This window comes from Podarcis filfolensis (genome assembly GCF_964270895.1).
Source record: "Podarcis filfolensis genome assembly, chromosome: 2".
NCBI lineage: Eukaryota > Metazoa > Chordata > Lepidosauria > Squamata > Lacertidae > Podarcis > Podarcis filfolensis.
The window spans coordinates 71,848,357-71,868,043 of NC_139605.1; the positions used below are offsets into that span (position 1 = coordinate 71,848,357).

Here is a 19,687-nt window from a genome sequence, read left to right on the forward strand (position 1 = left end):
CCCGACTTTGCTGATGTGTTCTTAGCAGCAGGACAGATTTCTAAAAGTAGGGCAGTATTATAATATCAGAGACACAGATTGTTTAAGGGATGAAAACAGTCCTTTCCTGCAATTAGATGAATTACTTTTGTAAAATTCCACTGAAAGCACTGCCATTGCTGTAGGGGAAAAGGCTTGGGCCTTCAGGTTTTGAAAATGTTCATTGCTGTTATCCATTAAAACCCTGGGATGGGTGCTTTAGAGGTATATGTATCCTTGTAATAAGAATACACATATCAGGAAGTACTGAGGAATCACTCAGACAATGTGAGCAATGTGATCCCATATTGCATTTGTTAAATAATGCAAAAGGATTAATTGCAATGTATATTTTAAAGTTGCACGAATTTCTTTTTTAAAGAATTGCAAGTGCCACTTAAAGAGAAATTGGGGGAGGGGTTGCATTCTGGGGTATTTCTCTATAAGCAAGAGTAATACAATCCTACCCCTACCCTCACTTTGGAAAAAAACCTTTTTAAAACTTCATAAAAACTGATAGACAAGCCTCCCCTTTTCCCATTATCAACTGTTGTTCCTGTGTCAGTAAGGAACAGCTATTCTTTGGGAATTATTATAACATCTAAAAAAACCCAATGCATTGTTTCACAGCATACAAATCCTATGCAGAGTTTATTGTCACATCATCAAGCAAAACTAATCTTGCAACAATTAATCATTTAAGGGATATTATAAAGATGCTGTGTTAAGACTTCTACCAGAAAGTAAATGCTAATGAAACCAAACCACAGCAAGCCTTTTCTATACTGAATTTGCTTCTGTTACCAAAAACAATCATTCCCTTTCATATATGGTATCATAAACAGGATGAAGATTTAAAGTAAAATAGTTAATTGGTTAGAATTACAATGGATGTGTGCAATTATGATTTTCAAGTAAAAAGCATTCCATAAACACCCACAGATGTGGACAACTAAGGTTACTGGGGCTCTCTCTGCGCTGCAGGAATCCAAAGCCACAAAATAGCTGCTTGTGAATCAGGTAGTCAAGGAACAAATGGCAGCTTTAAGCTTCAAGGATGGTGCGGCATGTAATGATGCAGCACTTACATCTCTCTGGAAACTGAGCAGATGGCAGAACTCCAGCCAGCCAAAGGACTCCCATTTACTTCTTATTGCACCACAGTTTATGATCAACCAGACACTAGTAGATGCCACCCAATGGAATCATAACAAAAGGGCACAGGATAGAACTCTGCACTGGAGATGTTCTAACACCAAATGCAAGATGACACTGTATTTCTCAAAGCTGTTGTTCGGAAATATTTCATTTTTTGTACGATGAACAGTTTTGTGTAGGGCTGCCTCTTGGACACAAGTTTGTTTTAAAAAGTTTGTTTTAAGTTTGTTGTTACACAGAATCATGAGAAACAACAGCAGGCAGTCTCCTTTTCTAAGCATTTGCATTGGGGCTCATAGCACCATTCAAGTCAGCTACCATTTTCAGATGGAGCAGGCACACAAAACATTCCTATATGTGGGAACAAGAGGAGCCACTGATGCTCAACAGACATATGGATGTTTAAATGTATTTCTCAGATGCATGGGGCCGGCTCATACTAGCCGGAAACCTTTACTCCAGTTTGGTGACCTTGTAGCGCTTAGCTTCCCACAACTGTGAGAACTGGAGCATCTGCGTGGGTGCTGTAAATGGGGCCAAAATTACTCTGTCTTAAGACTCAGGTCTAACCAGGAACATTGGCACCTGCCTTTTAGCAAGTTGGATCATATTGCCTATGCTGATTGGTAGTGACTTTCATGGACTCCAGACAGTAGTCTCTTTCAGTGCCAGTTTGCTGGAGATTGAATCTGGGACATTCTTCATGAAAACAGACACTCTGCCGCTGAACTATGGCCCCACCTCCTATTACTACCTTTAATGAGATAAAGTCAGCATGAAATGGCTTTTCTGCTTGTTCCTTCCTCTGTTCCCCAGCTGAGGACAAAAGCAAGTGCTGCCAGGCTGCTGCTCAAATTGAAATCACGTATTTTTCTCAAACTCCCAGTGATTAAAATGCCTGGCATGTTTGGGGCTGCTGTCGTTTCTTTCTACTATGCTGCAGCCAACTCCTCGTGCTCCATATTCACCACTGCTCTCAGGGGAACTGTCTGCTTTTATTTGGGGAGTCACATTTGGAAAGCTTCAGCCATTTCCATGACTCAGCAAGATTCACTACAGTTATATTTACTACAGTTATAGGACAGCCACCTGGAGCTAGAAACATATAACACCGGTCTTGAAAGACCTACACTGGCTCCCAGTACGTTTCCAAGCACAATTCAAAGGGTTGGTGCTGACCTTTAAAGCCCTAAATGGCCTCGGCCCAGTATACCTGAAGGAGCGTCTCCACCCACATCATCCAACCTGGACACTGAGGTCCAGCTCCAAGGGCCTTCTGGCAGTTCCCTCACTGCGAGAAGTGAGGTTGCAGGGAACCAGGCAGAGGGCCTTCTTGGTAGTGGCACCTGCCCTGTGGAACGCCCTCCCATCAGATGTCAAGGAAATAAACAACTATCTTACTTTTAGAAGACATCTGAAGGCAGCCCTGTTTAGAGAAGTTTTTAATGTTTGAAGTTTTATTGTGTTTTTGATATTCTGTTGGGAGCCGGCCAGAGTGGCTGGGGAAATTCAACCAGATGGATGGGGTATAAATAAAAAATTACTATTATTATTATTAGAAAGGAAGGTAATGTTTCTGTGGCAGGATTCAAATAAATGAAGACCTTCACACAATCCCTCTTTTCCTTCTCTTTGTCTGAACCTTTAAAGTAAAGATTTTTTTTTCTTAGGCTGAGTGAACAAGAGCTATTATCTGGAATGGTGGGAAAATGCTAAAGCCTGTATGCATTAATAAAGCAGGATGTAGATGGTGTCAGAGTAGTACAAGTAATGAACTTTAAGCTGACTTGCCAAAGCTGCTTGTTTTATTTAAAAAAGAAGTGCAGTTCATTGCTCAATGGATCCAGGGCTGATCAATAGCAAGTCTTATAATTAACTAGCTGTAGAGCAATGATTCACCTGAGCTCACAGTCCATGAGGCAGAGAGGGGGCGGGGAGGAGCAGGAAAACATAAAGGGAGTCATGATGGTGTCAAAGAACACCGAACAGTCACTGAAGGGCTCTTTCAGATGTGCTGATCTGAAAAAATTACAACATCTTCATGTTGATTAAACTACATACACGCCAATGGAGACTTTGCTTGACATATGGCATTCTCTTTTCATTAGCCGTTGCAAGAAATATCACTGAACCAACAGAAATGTTCATCACGTAACTTGTCACAGTCAAATGCAAACAATGTTAACTCCAAAATGTGTAATATGCTTAAGCAAACATCCCTGCTCCTTCCAACATATTCAAGTCCCCCACTGGAATTCTACAGAGAATATTTCTTATTTGCTGATGGATGGGGATAAATACACTTACACATTATGTTTCCATCAAAATAATAATAAAAAATTCCTTCAGGTAGCACCTTAGAGACCAACTAAGTTTGCTATTGGTATGAGCTTTCATGTGCATGCACACTTCTTCAGAGCCAAGGAATTTTTTTATTTTGTTTCGACTACTGCAGACCAACACGGCTAGCTACCTGTAACTAGAATTATGTTTCCATGTTTGCTTTAGCAGCCCAGATGATTAGACAACATTTCATTGTGCAACACAGCACCCAGTGTGCTGGGGGCTACGTGTGCTAGAATGTACCTCAATACATTTGTGAAGTCCAGTGGATTTTAGCAAATAAATTTAACTGACTGACTGACTGACTATTCGAACATGAAGCATTGAACTCCACATAACCTATTTCAGCTAACACTTCATATCAATCGAGGAGACTTGGATCCAACACTTACTAAGTCACTAGGTAACCTCAGGCAAGTAGCTATCTGTCAGTGGGGATAATGATGGTCTATATAGCATAACTGATATTTAATGAACTATGTCCCTAGAAAATTTTTCTCACTTCATTGTTGCAAGAAAAAAATTATGGGAGGGATTCACTCATGAACCCTGTCAGCAGAAGCCCTGTGCTTGCCCTAGGTGAGATTAATATCTTACAATGACACTGAATTCCCCGACATACAGAATGTTACATGAAAAGAGCTGCTTCTCGTGGAATTGCATAGGTCAGCAACAATGTGTGGTGCTGGTAATATTCTTGATGTTTAGTGCATCAGCAAGACATAAGAAGCATGGAGGCCACTTTAACGATTACTCCCTGTTGCCACTTCAAGCCACTTATATGCACAAAAATCCAAGAAGAGCCCTGCTGAATCAGGCCAATGACCCATCTAGTCCAGCATCCTGTTCTCACAGTGGCCAACCAGATGCCTGTGGGAAGCCTGCAAGCAAGACATGAGCGTGGGAGCATCTGCCCATCTTCGATTCCCAGCAAGTGGTATTCAGAGGCATACTGTATTTCAGGCAGGTGTCTCCAGGCCACCACAAACCTCTCACTCTGCCCCAAATAAGCAAATTTGCAGCAGGATGGAAAAAGTCATCTGACTATGTAGGGAGCTGCCATGCAGTACTCGATTTATGCATGACAGCCGTTGCCATTCAGATCAATTTTAACTTAAAGCAGCTTCTATGTGACAGCATACTTCATGTACATCAGTTTCGAATTAGGTCCTTGCAGGAGATGTCATGCATCTGAAAATAACCCTGACTTTTAGCATAAACGCTTTAATCAACATATATCTCCTTGTTACAATTTATGAAAGCAACGGTGTGGATCTAATTTGCACAATGGAATGAAGAGCTTTCACATCCCCCCACCCCTTGTTTTATTCACAAACAAAAATGTTCCCTAGAGCAGGACAGGGAATAACAGCGGATTTTCTCTTTTTCTTTTTATTGCTCTGTGAATGGCTATTTCATTAAAACTGATCTCTTAATTGTACTGGCTGTAAGAAGGAAATTAATATATCTACAAGAACTTAGGCTTACCTTTAAAAATGCCTTCTTTTCCAAAGAATTCATTATGAACGGGGGAATGGCTACAAAAACAAAGAATGAAATGCTTAAACCTTAGCAAACTATGTATACAGAGCAGTTTCTAATAGCAGGTATGCCTTATTGAGTTTACTGGTAGTGTATAGCTTTCCTGAGGCACTCTATTAATATGCATATATAAATTAGCAATATATAGAGATGAAAAAGGGTTATAAACAGATGATGGAGAATGTGCACATGAAGTTTCACAAGAGATATAATTAATTAAAAAAAGATTTTAATAATATTTGATGGTCAGCTAGAGCAATGGCTACAATATCAACAGTGCATTGCAGATAAATAAATAAAACTCTGCCATGTTTCTCTACAATATCTTTTATGTGTGAGCCATTAGCTGTTCAAATCTAATGTACTGAAGCCAAAGTTCTTAGAAGGGCATGATGTCAATCACTACTTATGCTTAGCTGAAGGTGAACTAACCCATGCCAGGAGCAGCCATAAGGATCCGTGAGATAACCACCTGCACAATGGCCTGTTGGGCAGCTTTAGATGATTCACCCAGTCGGTTTCCATTTTCGTCTGTAATGGGAATACCATACTTTAGTTCCCTGTTGGGTTTTAAAAAAAGAAAAGAAAAAAGCTGAACAATTGCGAAAGGTTACTCTTTAAGGGCACTATATGCTCAAATTGTTTATGTTCCTAAAGTTACGTTCCAGAACATTTGTTAATCATTTGTAAACTTCAACAACAGCCCTGCTTTGTTTTTCATTACATTCATAGGAGCTGGTTTGCACATGATGCTCAAGCAATGCTATGGCTTTGTGGAAATGCTAGAGATTGGATTGTGGCCACTGTGCTCCTCTCCCAGCCCTCCTCCTGCTGCACCACTGAAAGCTAAGCCATGGGTTGGTTTAGCACAGGGTGGGGAATCTTTGCTGACTGGCGGGCCATCTCTCTATCTCCCCCACCCCTGCCTGGCCAAAGTGTGAGTGTTGATCCACTCTGATCCACCCATCAGCTGTTGTGTGGGTAGGAACTTACCTTCCTGGATTCAAGGAACAACTTGGGAGTTTTAAGCTCCCGATTGCTCCTTTGAAGTCTTGCCCTTACCTGCTCCACACCTGCTGTCATGACATCAGGTGTGGGGTGGGTAGGTGTGGCTTCCTGAAAGTGGCTTACTCTGCAGGAGTCACATCTAACTCCAGTCAAAGCTGGAGAAGAATTCAGGACCTTTTAAAGCTTGTGCCAGCTTTGAAATGGGCTTTAATGAGCCTCTGAATTTCCTTTCAGAGTCTGGCTTAGAACAAATTTTGCAGCATCCCTACTAAGCCAAGAGGTGCTCTGTGGCACATGCTAGATTTTTATCTTACCTTTGCCTCATTAATGGGATATTAATGCAGTTAGCAGCAGCTACAGCAGCAAAAGGAACAAAACGTCCTATAAGAGGTGAGACATGCTGTGAAAAAAGAAGTAAGAGTTACCTGAAGATGGACAAACCCCAGCAATCCTCAGCCACTCTAAAATATCATCTTAAGTATTGTTTTGTGAAAAGCTGATCTTAAGAATCTATGCCAACACATCAGAGAATATATGTGCCTGAAGCTAGAATCTTTTGAGAACACTTGTTTGTACCTTTTAAAAAATGAGAGTGGTTTCTCAACTGTATTCCAGTGACATAAAAATATTTTAGAACAGAAATATTGAGTTATAATCACTCCCAGAAATCAGGTTAAGTTTTTGATGAAATGCCATTTAGGCAAGCTATATGATCAATTTTTTTAAAAAATCCCTCTATCTTTCTCTTTGAAAAATAGTTGTAGTCATTCTGTAAAAGCTTTTTGAAGTGTAGCTATCTTAGAGTATGTCAGCAAACACAGCAGGGTGTCTCATGGTTTCTTGAAGATTTATTGCAGCAGAAGCTTTCCCAGGCAAGATCCTACTTCATCAGATGCACGACACGAACAGTGAAGATATGCACATGTTAAATGTTTTGGGGTTGGAGATAAAAATGACCTTTAAACACCTCTTTAAAATGTATACCAAAGCTTTATTTTTATTTTGTTCTGAACATTGCTCAGTTTTTATTTGTGATATACAATCACATTTTGCTTTTATCTAGCTTTTAGGAAAATGTAATATTATTATATTTGTATTAGTTATTGTTGTTTCATTGTTTCTATGTAAACTGCTTAGATTTTTATTATACAAGCAGTATAAACTATTTATAAAGAAATCTAAAGTGGATTTCATGCAAGAATCAGAAACAGCACATTATCTGAATCTCAGTTGCAAGAGACCTCGCCCTAGAAACTGAGACTATATTTTCGTTAAGGTGGTAAATCCAAGCCTGGGCTCACATAACTGTTGTACAAAGAAAGCTGTAAGTTCCAGAAAATGCTAGGGAAAATGCAAGGCTAGAACACTTCTCCCTGACATCTAATTTCTGTGTGCTGACATATTCAAAGGTATAAAAATGAATCAGTACTGAACTGAAGCAAACAGGATTCAGTCACAAGAGACTGATAAACCCACAGATGAAAAGATTAAGTGGGCTCCTGAATATGCAAGGTCATGTCACAATAAATGCATTGGCTTTTAAGGTGCCACAATAACCCTTGTTACTCCTCGTGCGTATGGAAATCATTAACTAAAAGTTTCCACAACAATCAAAACTCTTTCTCAAAGCAAAACGGAGGAAATTATTAAATACCTTTGTTAGTGCGTTAAGTCCTAGAGCAGTTGCAACAGCACCTGTGGTGGCAGAAACATAGGCTGTTCCCAGCTGGCTAAAACAAAAATAAGAATGTTTGTGTGCGCATAATAGCCGTATATGTTACATCGCACATGTTCCAATTATGTAAGCACAACTGGCATGGTACTGTAATATGTTCTCCTGGCTGAAAGACAAAACTGTACCGGAATATAATGTCAAGGCATCTAGTGGGGTTACAAACTTTTCCCTTTCCCACTTATGATGCTAAGGGGCTGACTCCTAAGTGATCTATATGTTCTATATCCACAGTTGGGAGGCGGTATGTCTCAGAATGCCAGTCACTGGGTATCACACGTGAGGAGTGCTATTGCCCTCAGGTTCCAGCTTCTGGCTTCCCATAGGCATCCGGTTAGCCACTGTGATGGCAGGATGCTGGCCTCTGACCCCATCCAGCACGACTTCTATATTCTTGGGTACCAAACTGACAGCTGGGTGGTGTACACCTGTACTCTGATGATGGACTCAGTGGAAGCATCGTGCTTAGACTGAGGGCTGAGATCTTATAGTTGAGTGGTAGAGCATGTGGTTTTTGTATGCAACACATCCTCATCTCAGTCCTTGGTACATTCCGTTTAAAAGACCTCACTCGGAGACCCACTGTCAGTCATGCCATATGATAGTAGGTTAGACAGGCTAATGGGCTAACAATATAAAGCTGCCTCATACGTTTGACAGTCCACTATGTTTAGAAGCATGATAGAAGCTTCAGATATCCTTGTAGCTTCAGATATCCTTGTAGATTCTTCCTCTGCAGAATGAGCCATGGCTTTCTTTTTGCAGCTATTTCCTCTGCCAGCTCTACTATACGGTGAACTATGCCAGTCCATTTATCAGAGAGCAGGAGGATCTAGGTGCATGGACAGACTGTCCTTTTCATGAAGGAGAAAAGATACAAAGGGTCCTCAAGGTACTAATTTTGGGGCTGGAGCCTTAACAAAAGTCTAACAACGTTCATCATGTCGGCCCCCAAACAGGGTCCCCCACCCCAATCGGGTCTAATGCCATCATAAGCTGGCAAGGAGGCTGAGTAACCTTGAGCCATCTTCACCAGAGGCAGATAGATCACCTCAGAATATCTTGGGAAGTAATTCACTTCATTTCTTACATTTATATCCAGCTCAGCACCACATACACAAGGCTCTCAAGTGCTCTCCCACCCAGGCAGTGACCAGACCCAGAGGTGCTTAGCTTCAAAAAAGTTGCTTTGCTGTGTGCCTTTACACTTTGATACCAGTCAGAAACTGGTTATACCAAAAGCAGCTGGAAGAAAAAAGAGCAGGGGTGGGGAACCTCAGGGCCCCTGGATATCGTTGGACTCCTACCAGCTCCAGCCAGCATGGCCAAGGATCAGAGACAAAGGAAACCGCAGTCTAACAACATGTAGAGGGCTTAGGTTCCTCAGCTCTGATGCAAAGACTTCCTAGCATGTAATTATGGTCTCTCTCTCTCTCTCTCTCTCTCTCACACACACACACACACAACCCCTGAGTGTGCAAGCTTAGGATGTCAAGCGAACTGAGTGGCTGTACTGTGACCAACTGTCTCCTACTGGCAGTTCTGCTCCTACAGTCAAGAACATCATCTTTGCTCTGCTCTTGTCACATCTGGGCAACATCTTTTGGTCTTCTACCTCAATGTTTCCCAGATGCGCTGGACTAGATGAATAATTCTCAAGACATTTAAAAGACCCCACCAGAACCAGAAAACTTCATGGACTATAGAAGTGAAGCACACATGCCTGTTTGAAATGCTCTGATCCCATACCAGCTGCAATCCATAGTAGATGTCTAGAATGCATTAGTAGCCTAATTTAGTCATTCAAATTATGCAGATATGACCTTGGGTGATTATCTACATGCAAATAACTTGTTTTTAGTACCAGACAGAAGTAACTAGGCAGTCATGCATCTAGTAATATCTCACATAGATTACTGAGGCGGTGTACGTGAAGTGCTTGGAATGCTCGCTATATGCATGTTACATATTAATGTTATTAAATTAGCATCACTTCGATTTCCCCATTATAGTTTACCTTGTGCTTACATGTCGTCACGTCAAGCCAGTCTATGAAAAACCACATTGCAAATTTAATAATAATCCAAACTAGGCAATCTGGGATCCATTATTATTACAGCTGCTGGAAGCCATTCAGAAGAAGCAGGGGATCTCTCTTGCCTTGGGCATGAATTCCTCAGAGCAGGGCAGAATACCGGGCTGTTTCAAATATGCAGGGCCTGGCTGTGGCTCAAAAACTAAACCTTACTGCCGGCTCCACAACCAATTACCACCCTCATCCCAAGCTTTAGGGAAGATGATTTAGGGCAGGGACGACTAGCCCCCACGGTTTGGGGGGCTAACCATTTCTTCCTGGTTGGGCAAGGCCCCATCAATTTGATGGCTGGTATTAAAAGTGGGGGAAAGCACTAACATAGACCCAGTGCTGGGATGGGCAGAGCCCATCACTGTGAGGGAGATGCAAGCAGTCTCCTCCCCAGTCATCAGACTGATCGTTTTAGGAGTGCAGAATGGGAGATGACCACACCCCCTCTAGATAAGCCGAGTAGGGGAGAGTGTTGGACTGTGTGTGTGCATGTGAGAATGTGGACTGGTACACACACTGCTGGCATGTGGTCAAGGGTGAATGTGGCTTCTTTTCGGGGGAGGGGCCAAAACAAGTTAGCCACCCCTGCTTTAGTGACTGGTCACGTCATCAGTCTTGTGAGCTATTTTGGCTTTCATCAAAGATAACACTGCCTGCATATCACATTACACTAATTAGAGCGTAACTTTAACTCAGAGAGATTACATGTGCAAAATATTAAAGCATTTTCTCAGGCCGTTCACATCCTAGCATTGAATTTAGGTCTAAACTAGAGCAGATATTGTAATTCAAGGTTTTTGAATTTTCTGCCTGGTGTGGCTTAAATACCTTACCTGACAGTAATTGGAGCATCTCCACTCCTGTTGGTGTAATTTACGATGGCATTGAACGACTGGTTAATCCACTGCCAGAAGACCACTGCTGGAGTAGTTCTTAAAAACAAAAAGTACCATCAATTTTATTTAATGTGATGAGATTAAGACAATCAAATGCTGTTGGGTTGATTATTATTCATCACACTCCCCCCAAAGATTATTCTGTATAGGATCAGCCAAATCAGTCTTTTGAACAGTTACTTCACAAAATGATAGCTTTCCTACATGAAATGTAGAAATGCACAGGTCTTCTTGAGGAATCTGTTCCAGTTTGAGTACTGAAATAAGTTAAGATTCTATTAGATGTAGCTGTTCAGTTACAATAATGTAAAACTTGAAGTGCTTTTCCCAGGTACAGAGCTATGTTACTTGACAAACATTTCCAGCTCAGATTTAGAGAGTCACATACATTAAAATGGTGGTTTTTATCCTGTAAGACTTGACAAAAAAGCCAATTACTATAATTCAAGTGGGAAGGTAGCGATAATCATGGTTAAAGGGAAATGTGATACTTCATCTTTCCGTCAGTATCTCGCATACTGAAGTTCAAGAATTCTCAGGTTGAATTTTCTCCACTTTGTTTTCTTTTGAAGGTAAATAAATAACCAAACCAATATATGAAAAATATAAGGGAGAAGAAGAAACCCAAAACGTTCATTTTAACTGTTTTTGAAACATTCAAAGTATACAACATCATTCACTTGGGCTGCAGCAGCACTAAAACCCTTTAGAATACACAAAGTTGTTACAACCAGTGTCAGTAGTACTATGGCCTTCAAATTGGATTTCCCAATTGCATATTTATTTCACTCATGTACTATCATGCATTACTTACCTATAAAAGGTCATCATGCAGCCAGTAATGGTCATGTTCATGGGCACCTGAGCAGACATGCGGCCAATTAAAACCATCTTTTCCCCAGTATCTGGATGGAAGGCTGAATCGTAGATATACTTCGCCCTCCATAGTTCATCTTCTGTTAATCCAGGGCATGCAATTCCTTGTCTTGGGGCAGATGGAAATATATGTGACTATGTAATTATAAATATGACGTTAAGATAGGTCCAAAACTTAAGTAATTATTCGCACGAAAGATTGGCACATATCTTCTCTGCACACACAACTGTGCAGTAGCTTAGCATAAGAACCTCTGTGTCCCTTTCCATCATCCAAACTGCTCTTTCTCATGCCAGCATAGTCACAGGAGTACTGCAGGTAGGTCAATGTAAGCAGCTGGCTCACATTGAATTTTGTTCATGCACTTGTGCATCAAAGGGCAAGGCCCTAAGGAGAAAATAGTCACTGCTCGTTTGCAAAATTGACTTCTGGCATTCTACTCCAAAATATTTTATCACCCCCTTACTCTCCACCCCATCTTTCTTTCTTTCTCACTGCTGACAACAAAGTTTAATTCCTCATTCCTAAATGTTCATTGCAGAAGGCCTTTTCCTTTCAAGTAACCATGTTTAGGAGCACCCCACTTATTGTAGCTCTTGGCACACTGCCTGGATAGCTCAGTTGGTTAGAGTGTGGTGCTAATAATGCGAAGGTTGCAGGTTTGATCCCCATATGGGACAGCTGCATATTCCTGCATTGCAGAGGGTTGGACTTTCAGCGGTTCTCAACCTGTGGGTCCCCAGATATTGTTGGACTACATCATCCCTGAGCTCTGGCCTTGCTAGCTAGGGGTGATGGGAGTTGTAGTTCAACAACATCTGGGGACCCACAGGTTGAGAAAGGCTGGGACTCACTAGATGATCCTCAGGGTCCCTTCCAACTCTATCGTTCTTTGATTCTATGATCTGACCACACTGTAAAAACCAATTAACACCTGGAACACGGTGCATGCCAGCTCTGATCAGCAGTTACAATTCATGACGGTGGATGCCTCTGGACTGGGGTTTTATGGCGTTCTGCCTCATATTCTTGACACAGTAATAGCGTATTGCTCTCTGGAGGGGTTTATAGCACAACAGAGGCAAGGCAGAAATAAACCAGAACATTTTTTTGTACAGAAAGTTATGGGATTTCAGCAGGCAGTGACAGGATATGACCTGATTGAAAACAAAGCACTGTCACCACCCCAACGTGTTTTCAGGCACAAACAGGATTGAAAGTGGGATCGCATATGACAGCCTCGATAGCATGAGCACAAAAATAATGAATGCACAATAAAAGGGATGTCTGGAAGGGCTGGTCATAATGCATAAATACACACCCACATCCACACACCCACATATCACAGAGGCTGCTTCTTACACTGTGTACATATTCCCCCCTCTAACATCAGCATAGAATATCCTTTTGATTATAACATCTGTACACCATGTTTGCAAGAGGGTGTCTTAAGGAGGCCTGTGGGATTCTCTTCTCATTTAAGACTTCCTGAAATTCAAGCTGGGGACTCTTCTTGACCAGACACTACAAGAGTTGCTTTTTTTGAAGAGAGTGGGGCCTGGGTACCATTTTCTACTGCAAGTGGCTATTTTATTTTACTCTTTTTACATTATGCCTCGAGTATTCTCAACTACGATATGATACGATATCTTTATTGTCATTGTCCCATACAGAACAATGAAATTGAGCCCTTGGGATTAAATTAGGGTGCTTTTTAAAAATAAACATTTACCTGTAATCATGCACAATTTTTCTTGCTTTTTCTAGCTGCTCATTGGACAACAAAATATTCCTAGGATCAGTGACAGTGAAGAAATGGCTCGCTCGTCCAGTAAACGTACTTTGATCCCAGCGAGGCTCTTTGATATTGATGTTGAATGGTATATCGGCTGACATTTTTTCAAGAACACTAAATAAGAAACGGAGACAGAAGCAGTTTTCAGTTTCACAGTTCTTGGCTTCCTGCATTTATCTGGATCCCTTTAGATTTCTGGTTCTCTGCCACAGATCTCTGAACTCTTGTTGAAAATCAGAGATAGAGAAAACTCAGCCCAGTGATGCAGTCAAATGCTGAAATAGCACTTGTGCTACATCTCCAATAACAGGATATTTGACCAGAGTTTTCAATAGAAAACCCTGCTTGCAACATGGATGAGATCATGCTAAAAGTAGGTCAAGATGTCCCACAAAGCTTTTGTTGAATGCCCTTGTCTGTTTTGTAAGCTTCCAATCATATTTAATTTTCTATTCATAATAGCAGAAAAGTTTATTGCAGCTCACTTGAGGATGAAACAGTGTGTGTATCTGCTTACAAAATTATTTGAGATATATGCATTAATGACTGTATTGGATTTTACTTTCCCCTAGTCATCTTAAAGATGCACTTAGCAGAAGGCAGCAAAATAACTATGGGCATGTTGTCCATAGTGTCAGAAACTAATCCGACGCACAGATCTCACAGACTTCTCATTATTTCTCACCCATGCCTTAAAGATGCAGGTAACCTCTGAAGCAGCATACTACACAATTTCTGTGCATGTGTGTATACATGTGCACATGGATATGAAAAATGAAAGCAGGTGCCATTTATTCTTCTATCACCTGCAACAACAATATGCTGAGCTCTCTTTCCTTCATCGGGGGGCTGCATCAAAAATGCCAGTGGGTACTAGAGATAGTCCAATGCCTACCAGTCGACCCAATACTAAAAAACCAAGGTGTTTATCTTGAGGGTTACAAATTTGCTAGTTGTTGATGGTTTTATTCGTGAAAGACACAAAAGCTTGTCCTGCCTACTCCCATGTCAGCATTATCAGTCAAGCTTGGATTCTCATAGACAAGCCAAACCACAAACACACCTTTTCATTGTCTCCTGGTTGTAGGGCACATTTCCTTAGAACCGGAAAGGCTTGCTGAAGTTTCTAATCTGAAACCTTATCATAGGACAAGATCTCCACTGGCCAATATTCACTCAGTTAAAAACCCCCAAAAAACTCCAAGAAAAAAAATCCAGTTACCCTAGACAGTTTAATTGCATTACTGAACTTGGCTCCAACTTATCTTTCTTATTGTTTTAAAACCGCAACTGCTTATGCCATAATTGACAGACAGTGTGAGCTACCATTTCCCATCTTTGAATCACTGAAGCTGGTCAATGTACTGCCCAAGGTAGGGATCCAAAGAGACAATTTGAATGCCTAGGAATCTTCCTCATGTGCAAAGGATTGCATTTTTTTGCTGATAGCAGAAACCGCTCATGCTCCACTGAATGCTGCTCTAGAGTATGCAATCAGGCAAGTTTAGATTCTGGATGTAAATAACTAGCTCTCTTTAGATAGTAATGTGTATTACTTCACACACTTCTAATTGTGGTGAGACAGCCCAGTTATATTTGGGAACCCTTCTGATTATTCATAGGCATACTTGGTGTACATGTGGAAGCAGCTTTGCAGTTCTCTGGATTCCAGCTGCAATCTCCAAGATTGAAAGAGAACCTCAGAATTAACTGTACCTGTGTATTGCATTTGGAAAAGGTAGGGCATATAGGATTTCAATGGCTGTTCCAGAACCGCAAAGTCTTTGGGAAACAGTACAGTGTAAGCATTTTGTTGTAGCCAGGGTTAAACTGGCTGGTTAAACTTGAGCTGGTGAATAGCCTGAATGTATGAAAGGTTACAGGGTCTTACCAACACAAAATGTAGGAGAACAGTAACACAAGTGTAAAATCTAATCTAGTTTCAAAATGAAATGCAAGTCTTGAACAAAGTTCAGCCAAATGCTTTTAGTATGAAAGAGTACATATAACAGCAAAAAAGGAGACTTTAGACCTTGTTTAAAGGTCAACAATGTACCTGCAATGAAACTCCAGTAGCAATCCAAAATTAGTTCTCTTTTAAAAATAAAAACTTTCTATTGTATAATATGGTTGCAAGACACAGCTGGTACATGGAAATGCATTATTTTCCACAGCAATATACTGCATGATTAGAGCTGAAAACATTTACGTACATCCTTCTAGTTTAAACTACATTTTTCAGACTGGAGTGTTATAATCAGATTAGTGTGTTTTGGGTATATATGTTTATTGCTTGCTTGGAATAAGTTTTGCTTATGAAATGTCCATTCAGCTTCTGAAGGACACAAGAGCTGACACTGACTCGAGAAGACCAAATAATCCACAAAACCCAGTACCTGGTGATAACAAACAATAGCACTGATGTAGTTAATTGCATTTTTCAAAATGCTTCATGTGCTTTATAGAAGGGGTGGAGAACCTGTGGCCGCCAAGAAGTTCTTGGACTCCAACTTCCAACAGTCTCAGCCAGCATGCCCAATGGTCAGCGATGATGGAAGTGGCAGTCAAATAACATCTGAAGGACCACAGCCCCCACCTCCCATCCATGCCTTATAAGATTGTAAGGATTACCTACACAATGCAACAAAAACAACAAGGAAAGCAGCAGTTACAGTTACCAGCCTCTGAAGCCACAGCAAATGCTGTGATTCTCTAGCAGTTTGACTTAGCAGGCCATTGTATTTTGAGACAGATTAATACCAACAAAAAAAAATTACAAATATAGTGGTGGGGATTTAGTAATTTGCATAAAGTAATCTAACAAATTCACTTCAGGAACAGGATTCCAAAAAGCAATGGGCACACTCTGCTTAGTTCAATTCAAAATGAGCTCAGTTATTTAAGAGCTTTCTTGGAGGATTCTTAGAAGAAGAAGAAAGCTTATCTCTTTTCTGAGAGTTCTCTTGTGGCTTGCAGCCAAAAAGTCTTGCTCATTCATTTCTTTTGGGTGCAAAGATACATTAATCACAGTCAAGACTTAGCTGTAAAGTCCCCCACCTCATATAACTGATAAGAACGCTTCCCTAGCCCCATCCACACTTTAACTACAGTCACATGGACAAAAGTAAAAATGTTTTACTGCTGAGGGCCATATTGCCTTAGGATTAATCTGTCAGGGGCTGTATGTAGTCAGAGAGTCATGGAGGGCTGCACTTTGCCCCCTGGGGGGTTCCCACCCCTGAACAAGTTCCTGTAAAAAGCTATTCCAAGTATGCCAGCCAAAGAGCAAATTGTTGTTGTCTAGTCGTGTCCGACTCTTCGTGACCCCATGGACCAGAGCACGCCAGGCACTCCTGTCTTCCACTGCCTCCCGTAGTTTGGTCAGACTCATGTTTGTAGCTTCGAGAACACCGTCCAACCATTTCGTCCTCTGTCGTCCCCTTCTCCTTGTGCCCTCCATCTTTCCCAACATCAGGGTCTTTTCCAGGGAGTCTTCTCTTCTCATGAGGTGGCCAAAGTATTGGAGCCTCAGCTTCACGATCTGTCCTTCCAGTGAGCACTCAGGGCTGATTTCCTGAAGAATGGATATGTTTGATCTTTTTGCAGTCCATGGGACTCTCAAGAGTCTCCTCCAGCACCATAATTCAAAAGCATCAATTCTTCGGCGATCAGCCTTCTGTATGGTCCAGCTCTCACTTCCATACATCACTACTGGAAAGACCATGGCTTTAACTATACGGACCTTTGTTGGCAAGGTGATGTCTCTGCTTTTTAAGATACTGTCTAAGTTTGCCATCGCCTTTCTCCCAAGGAGCAGGCGTCTTTTAATTTCGTGACTGCTGTCACCAAAGAGCAAATTACTAAGAGTTAATAACCACCCTGAAGGTATCAGTGCAATGCACTACAGCCACACGAAATAAGCAAGTCTAAAATTAAAGTGATGAAATTCAACACAAACACTCATACCCTTTCTGCCAACTACTTTTCTGGCCATCTTGTCACAGCAGGAGGGTTCAGGTACACTGGGAAGGTTACGCAGAATAGCTCAAGAACAACAAGCACCATGCAATGGGACAGGTAGCAAACCCACCAAGGTTCCTGCCTCCTCTAAGCAATTTTAGTTTCCCCCTCCCCTGCTTCTAATGAAAATCAACTTGTGGCATTTCTAAAGAAGGTGCCATTCAGAACTTCGAGGCTACGGGTGTCAGACTTCATTTGCTTCACTTGAAAAAACTGTGCCCTGCCTGCAGCTCCAGTCTGAGAAAACCAGCAGCCCAGCTGATGGCTGGGAAGGAGGAGTGGTGCAACACATCTATCAAGCTAGGGAGGCAAACAGCCCGGCCCTCCAATGTTACTTTCACTTAAAATCAGCTTGCACTGGCATTTATCTGCACCAGCCGCTTTGTCTGCAATATACACTTCCCCACAGTGCGCTAGGAGGAGCCTACGAAGCAAAGGAAGACAGAAGTCAGGAAGAGGGTCTACAACATCAATATTACAAGATGCAATTTATAGGAGGGTGGGAGAAGTCCCCACGTAACCTAGCAACAAAAATTACAGCTCCCGTATAATTCCCACTGCCGAGGCAGCCTGCACAGCAGCAAAGCAGCCATCTTTGGTGTGTAACTTAGCGGGAGATTTCATCATTCCGCGCTGAAGTCACCTCCAGATGTTCGCAGTTCACAGCAGTCCCTGCCAGCGCAGCAACTTCACACGAAAACCTGTTCTCCGCAGTGAGACATTTCTCTTAGCCGAGCCCGGACAGCCTCCTAGACGGCTTTACCCTTTCCTTTCCTAATGCTACTGCAGCAAACAAGGTTCCTGGGGAGAATGGCCGCGTCTGTTCCCTTCCTAACTAACAACGTGGCCGTGGGAAATTATTAATTGTAAAAGCGCACACACCTTAACCCGGTCTATGAGGTCCATTTAACGCAAAATCAGGCAGCTGGAAGAAGGGAGAAAGCGATCAGTAGCCAAACGAACGACTCTTTCTCTTATTTATTCTTTTTTAAAAAACCTAAACCAATACTTTTAGATCCATCTACTGGGAACGCACACATAACCGAGAGGGACATTTTGGGTTAGTCGCTGAGCTCACTGAATAGATGCACACGGTATACAGGAGGACAGGAAAAGTGGGTTAGCTAAACGGGCATTGCAATGCCACATTGCATCAAGGGTGCCAGCTTGAATAAAATATTGGGGGGCCCAGGTAAGCCCCGCCCCGCTCCATCGCTCACAAGACACGGCGCACGCGTACCGTTGGAGTGGAAATGCCCATCAACGCGGGGGGGGTGTCACTCAAATATTTTATTGGGAGGCCGAAGGGATCTTGGCTCCTATGTATTGTATTTGGGGGGAGAGGCTACTGTTGTAGGCAGATGCACCCTGGGGGAAGAGGATGCCTCTAGCGCGCTCGAGAGACGGCCACCGGAGAGAAAGGGAGGCGTAGCTCTCGGTCATCTGCAGAGACGCAGCAGCAGCTGCGGGGCGCCAAGCCGGCCTCCCTCCCTGCGCCCGCTCCGGGGGATGGAGAGCGAGGAGGGTCACCCCCCACTTTGGGGCTGCTGGCTGGGTGAAGCGCCGTCGAAGGAGCGCCTACCTCCCGAGCGGCCAGGGATGGGGAGAGAGAGCTGCTTCTGGTTGCTGCCCAGGGTTACTCACGGCGCCCGCTGCGCGCCCCGCTCCACGGCTGCCTCCCGCACGTCCGCGCCGGCTCCAGTCCGATAGGCGCGCCAAAGCCCGCCGGAAGAAATTCAGGAGGCAGCGAGCAAGCGGCGGCGGCGGCGGCGGCGGCTGCAGAGCGGGCCAAGCCGGGGTGGGAGGGGCGAGCAGCGTCCGGACCGCCCCCTCGGGAGGGAAGGGAAAGGAAGAGGAGGGCGCGCCAGGGGAGGAGGCGAAGGGCGGCGAGGTGGCGCCGTGGCGGAGGGCTGCCTTCGCTCGCTCCAGGCACCCGGGCCTGGCGCCGCGAGGGAGAGCCGAAAGGTGAAGCGTTGCCCGCCTCTGCGGTGCTCAGCATGTGGGGAGGAGGGGCGGAATGGACCCCGCAAGCCCCACCCCCCGACCGGGATTTTAGCTGAATCAGCCCTCCCCCCCCCCCGCGCCCGGCTTCTTAGAAAAACATGTGAGGGCAGCACTTTGCCCGGTGTTTGGAGTGGGGTAGGGGATCGCCAGGCTTCTCTATGGCAGCTTGGGCCTCAACATGCCCCGCTCGCTTTCTCTTTCCTATTTA

The 19,687-nt window shown here is 43.0% G+C and overlaps 1 protein-coding gene across 6 annotated transcripts in view; it reads right to left on the reverse strand.

The window, feature by feature from the left end:
- The window catches only part of SFXN1 (sideroflexin 1), a 28,301-nt gene extending 8,859 nt beyond the window's left edge, over positions 1–19,442 (reverse strand). For 2 of the 6 annotated variants that reach the window (XR_014543065.1, XM_083594231.1), the window contains exons 1-8: positions 19,120–19,284; positions 13,393–13,569; positions 11,598–11,768; positions 10,721–10,819; positions 7,724–7,799; positions 6,384–6,469; positions 5,494–5,621; positions 5,008–5,057 (exon numbers count right to left, since the gene is read on the reverse strand). Coding sequence is in view for 3 of the 6 variants with exons in the window: in XM_083594231.1 (XP_083450357.1) it covers positions 5,008–5,057; positions 5,494–5,621; positions 6,384–6,469; positions 7,724–7,799; positions 10,721–10,819; positions 11,598–11,768; positions 13,393–13,556 (774 nt within the window). In the remaining 3 variants the exon portion in view is untranslated. Of the gene's footprint in view, positions 1–3,075; positions 3,196–5,007; positions 5,058–5,493; positions 5,622–6,383; positions 6,470–7,723; positions 7,800–10,720; positions 10,820–11,597; positions 11,769–13,392; positions 13,570–18,118; positions 18,251–19,057 lie in introns of those variants that run through there. The other 4 variants (XR_014543064.1, XR_014543063.1, XM_083594230.1 and 1 more) reach the window with 4 other exon arrangements.
- Between the last annotated feature and the right edge of the window lie 245 nt (positions 19,443–19,687).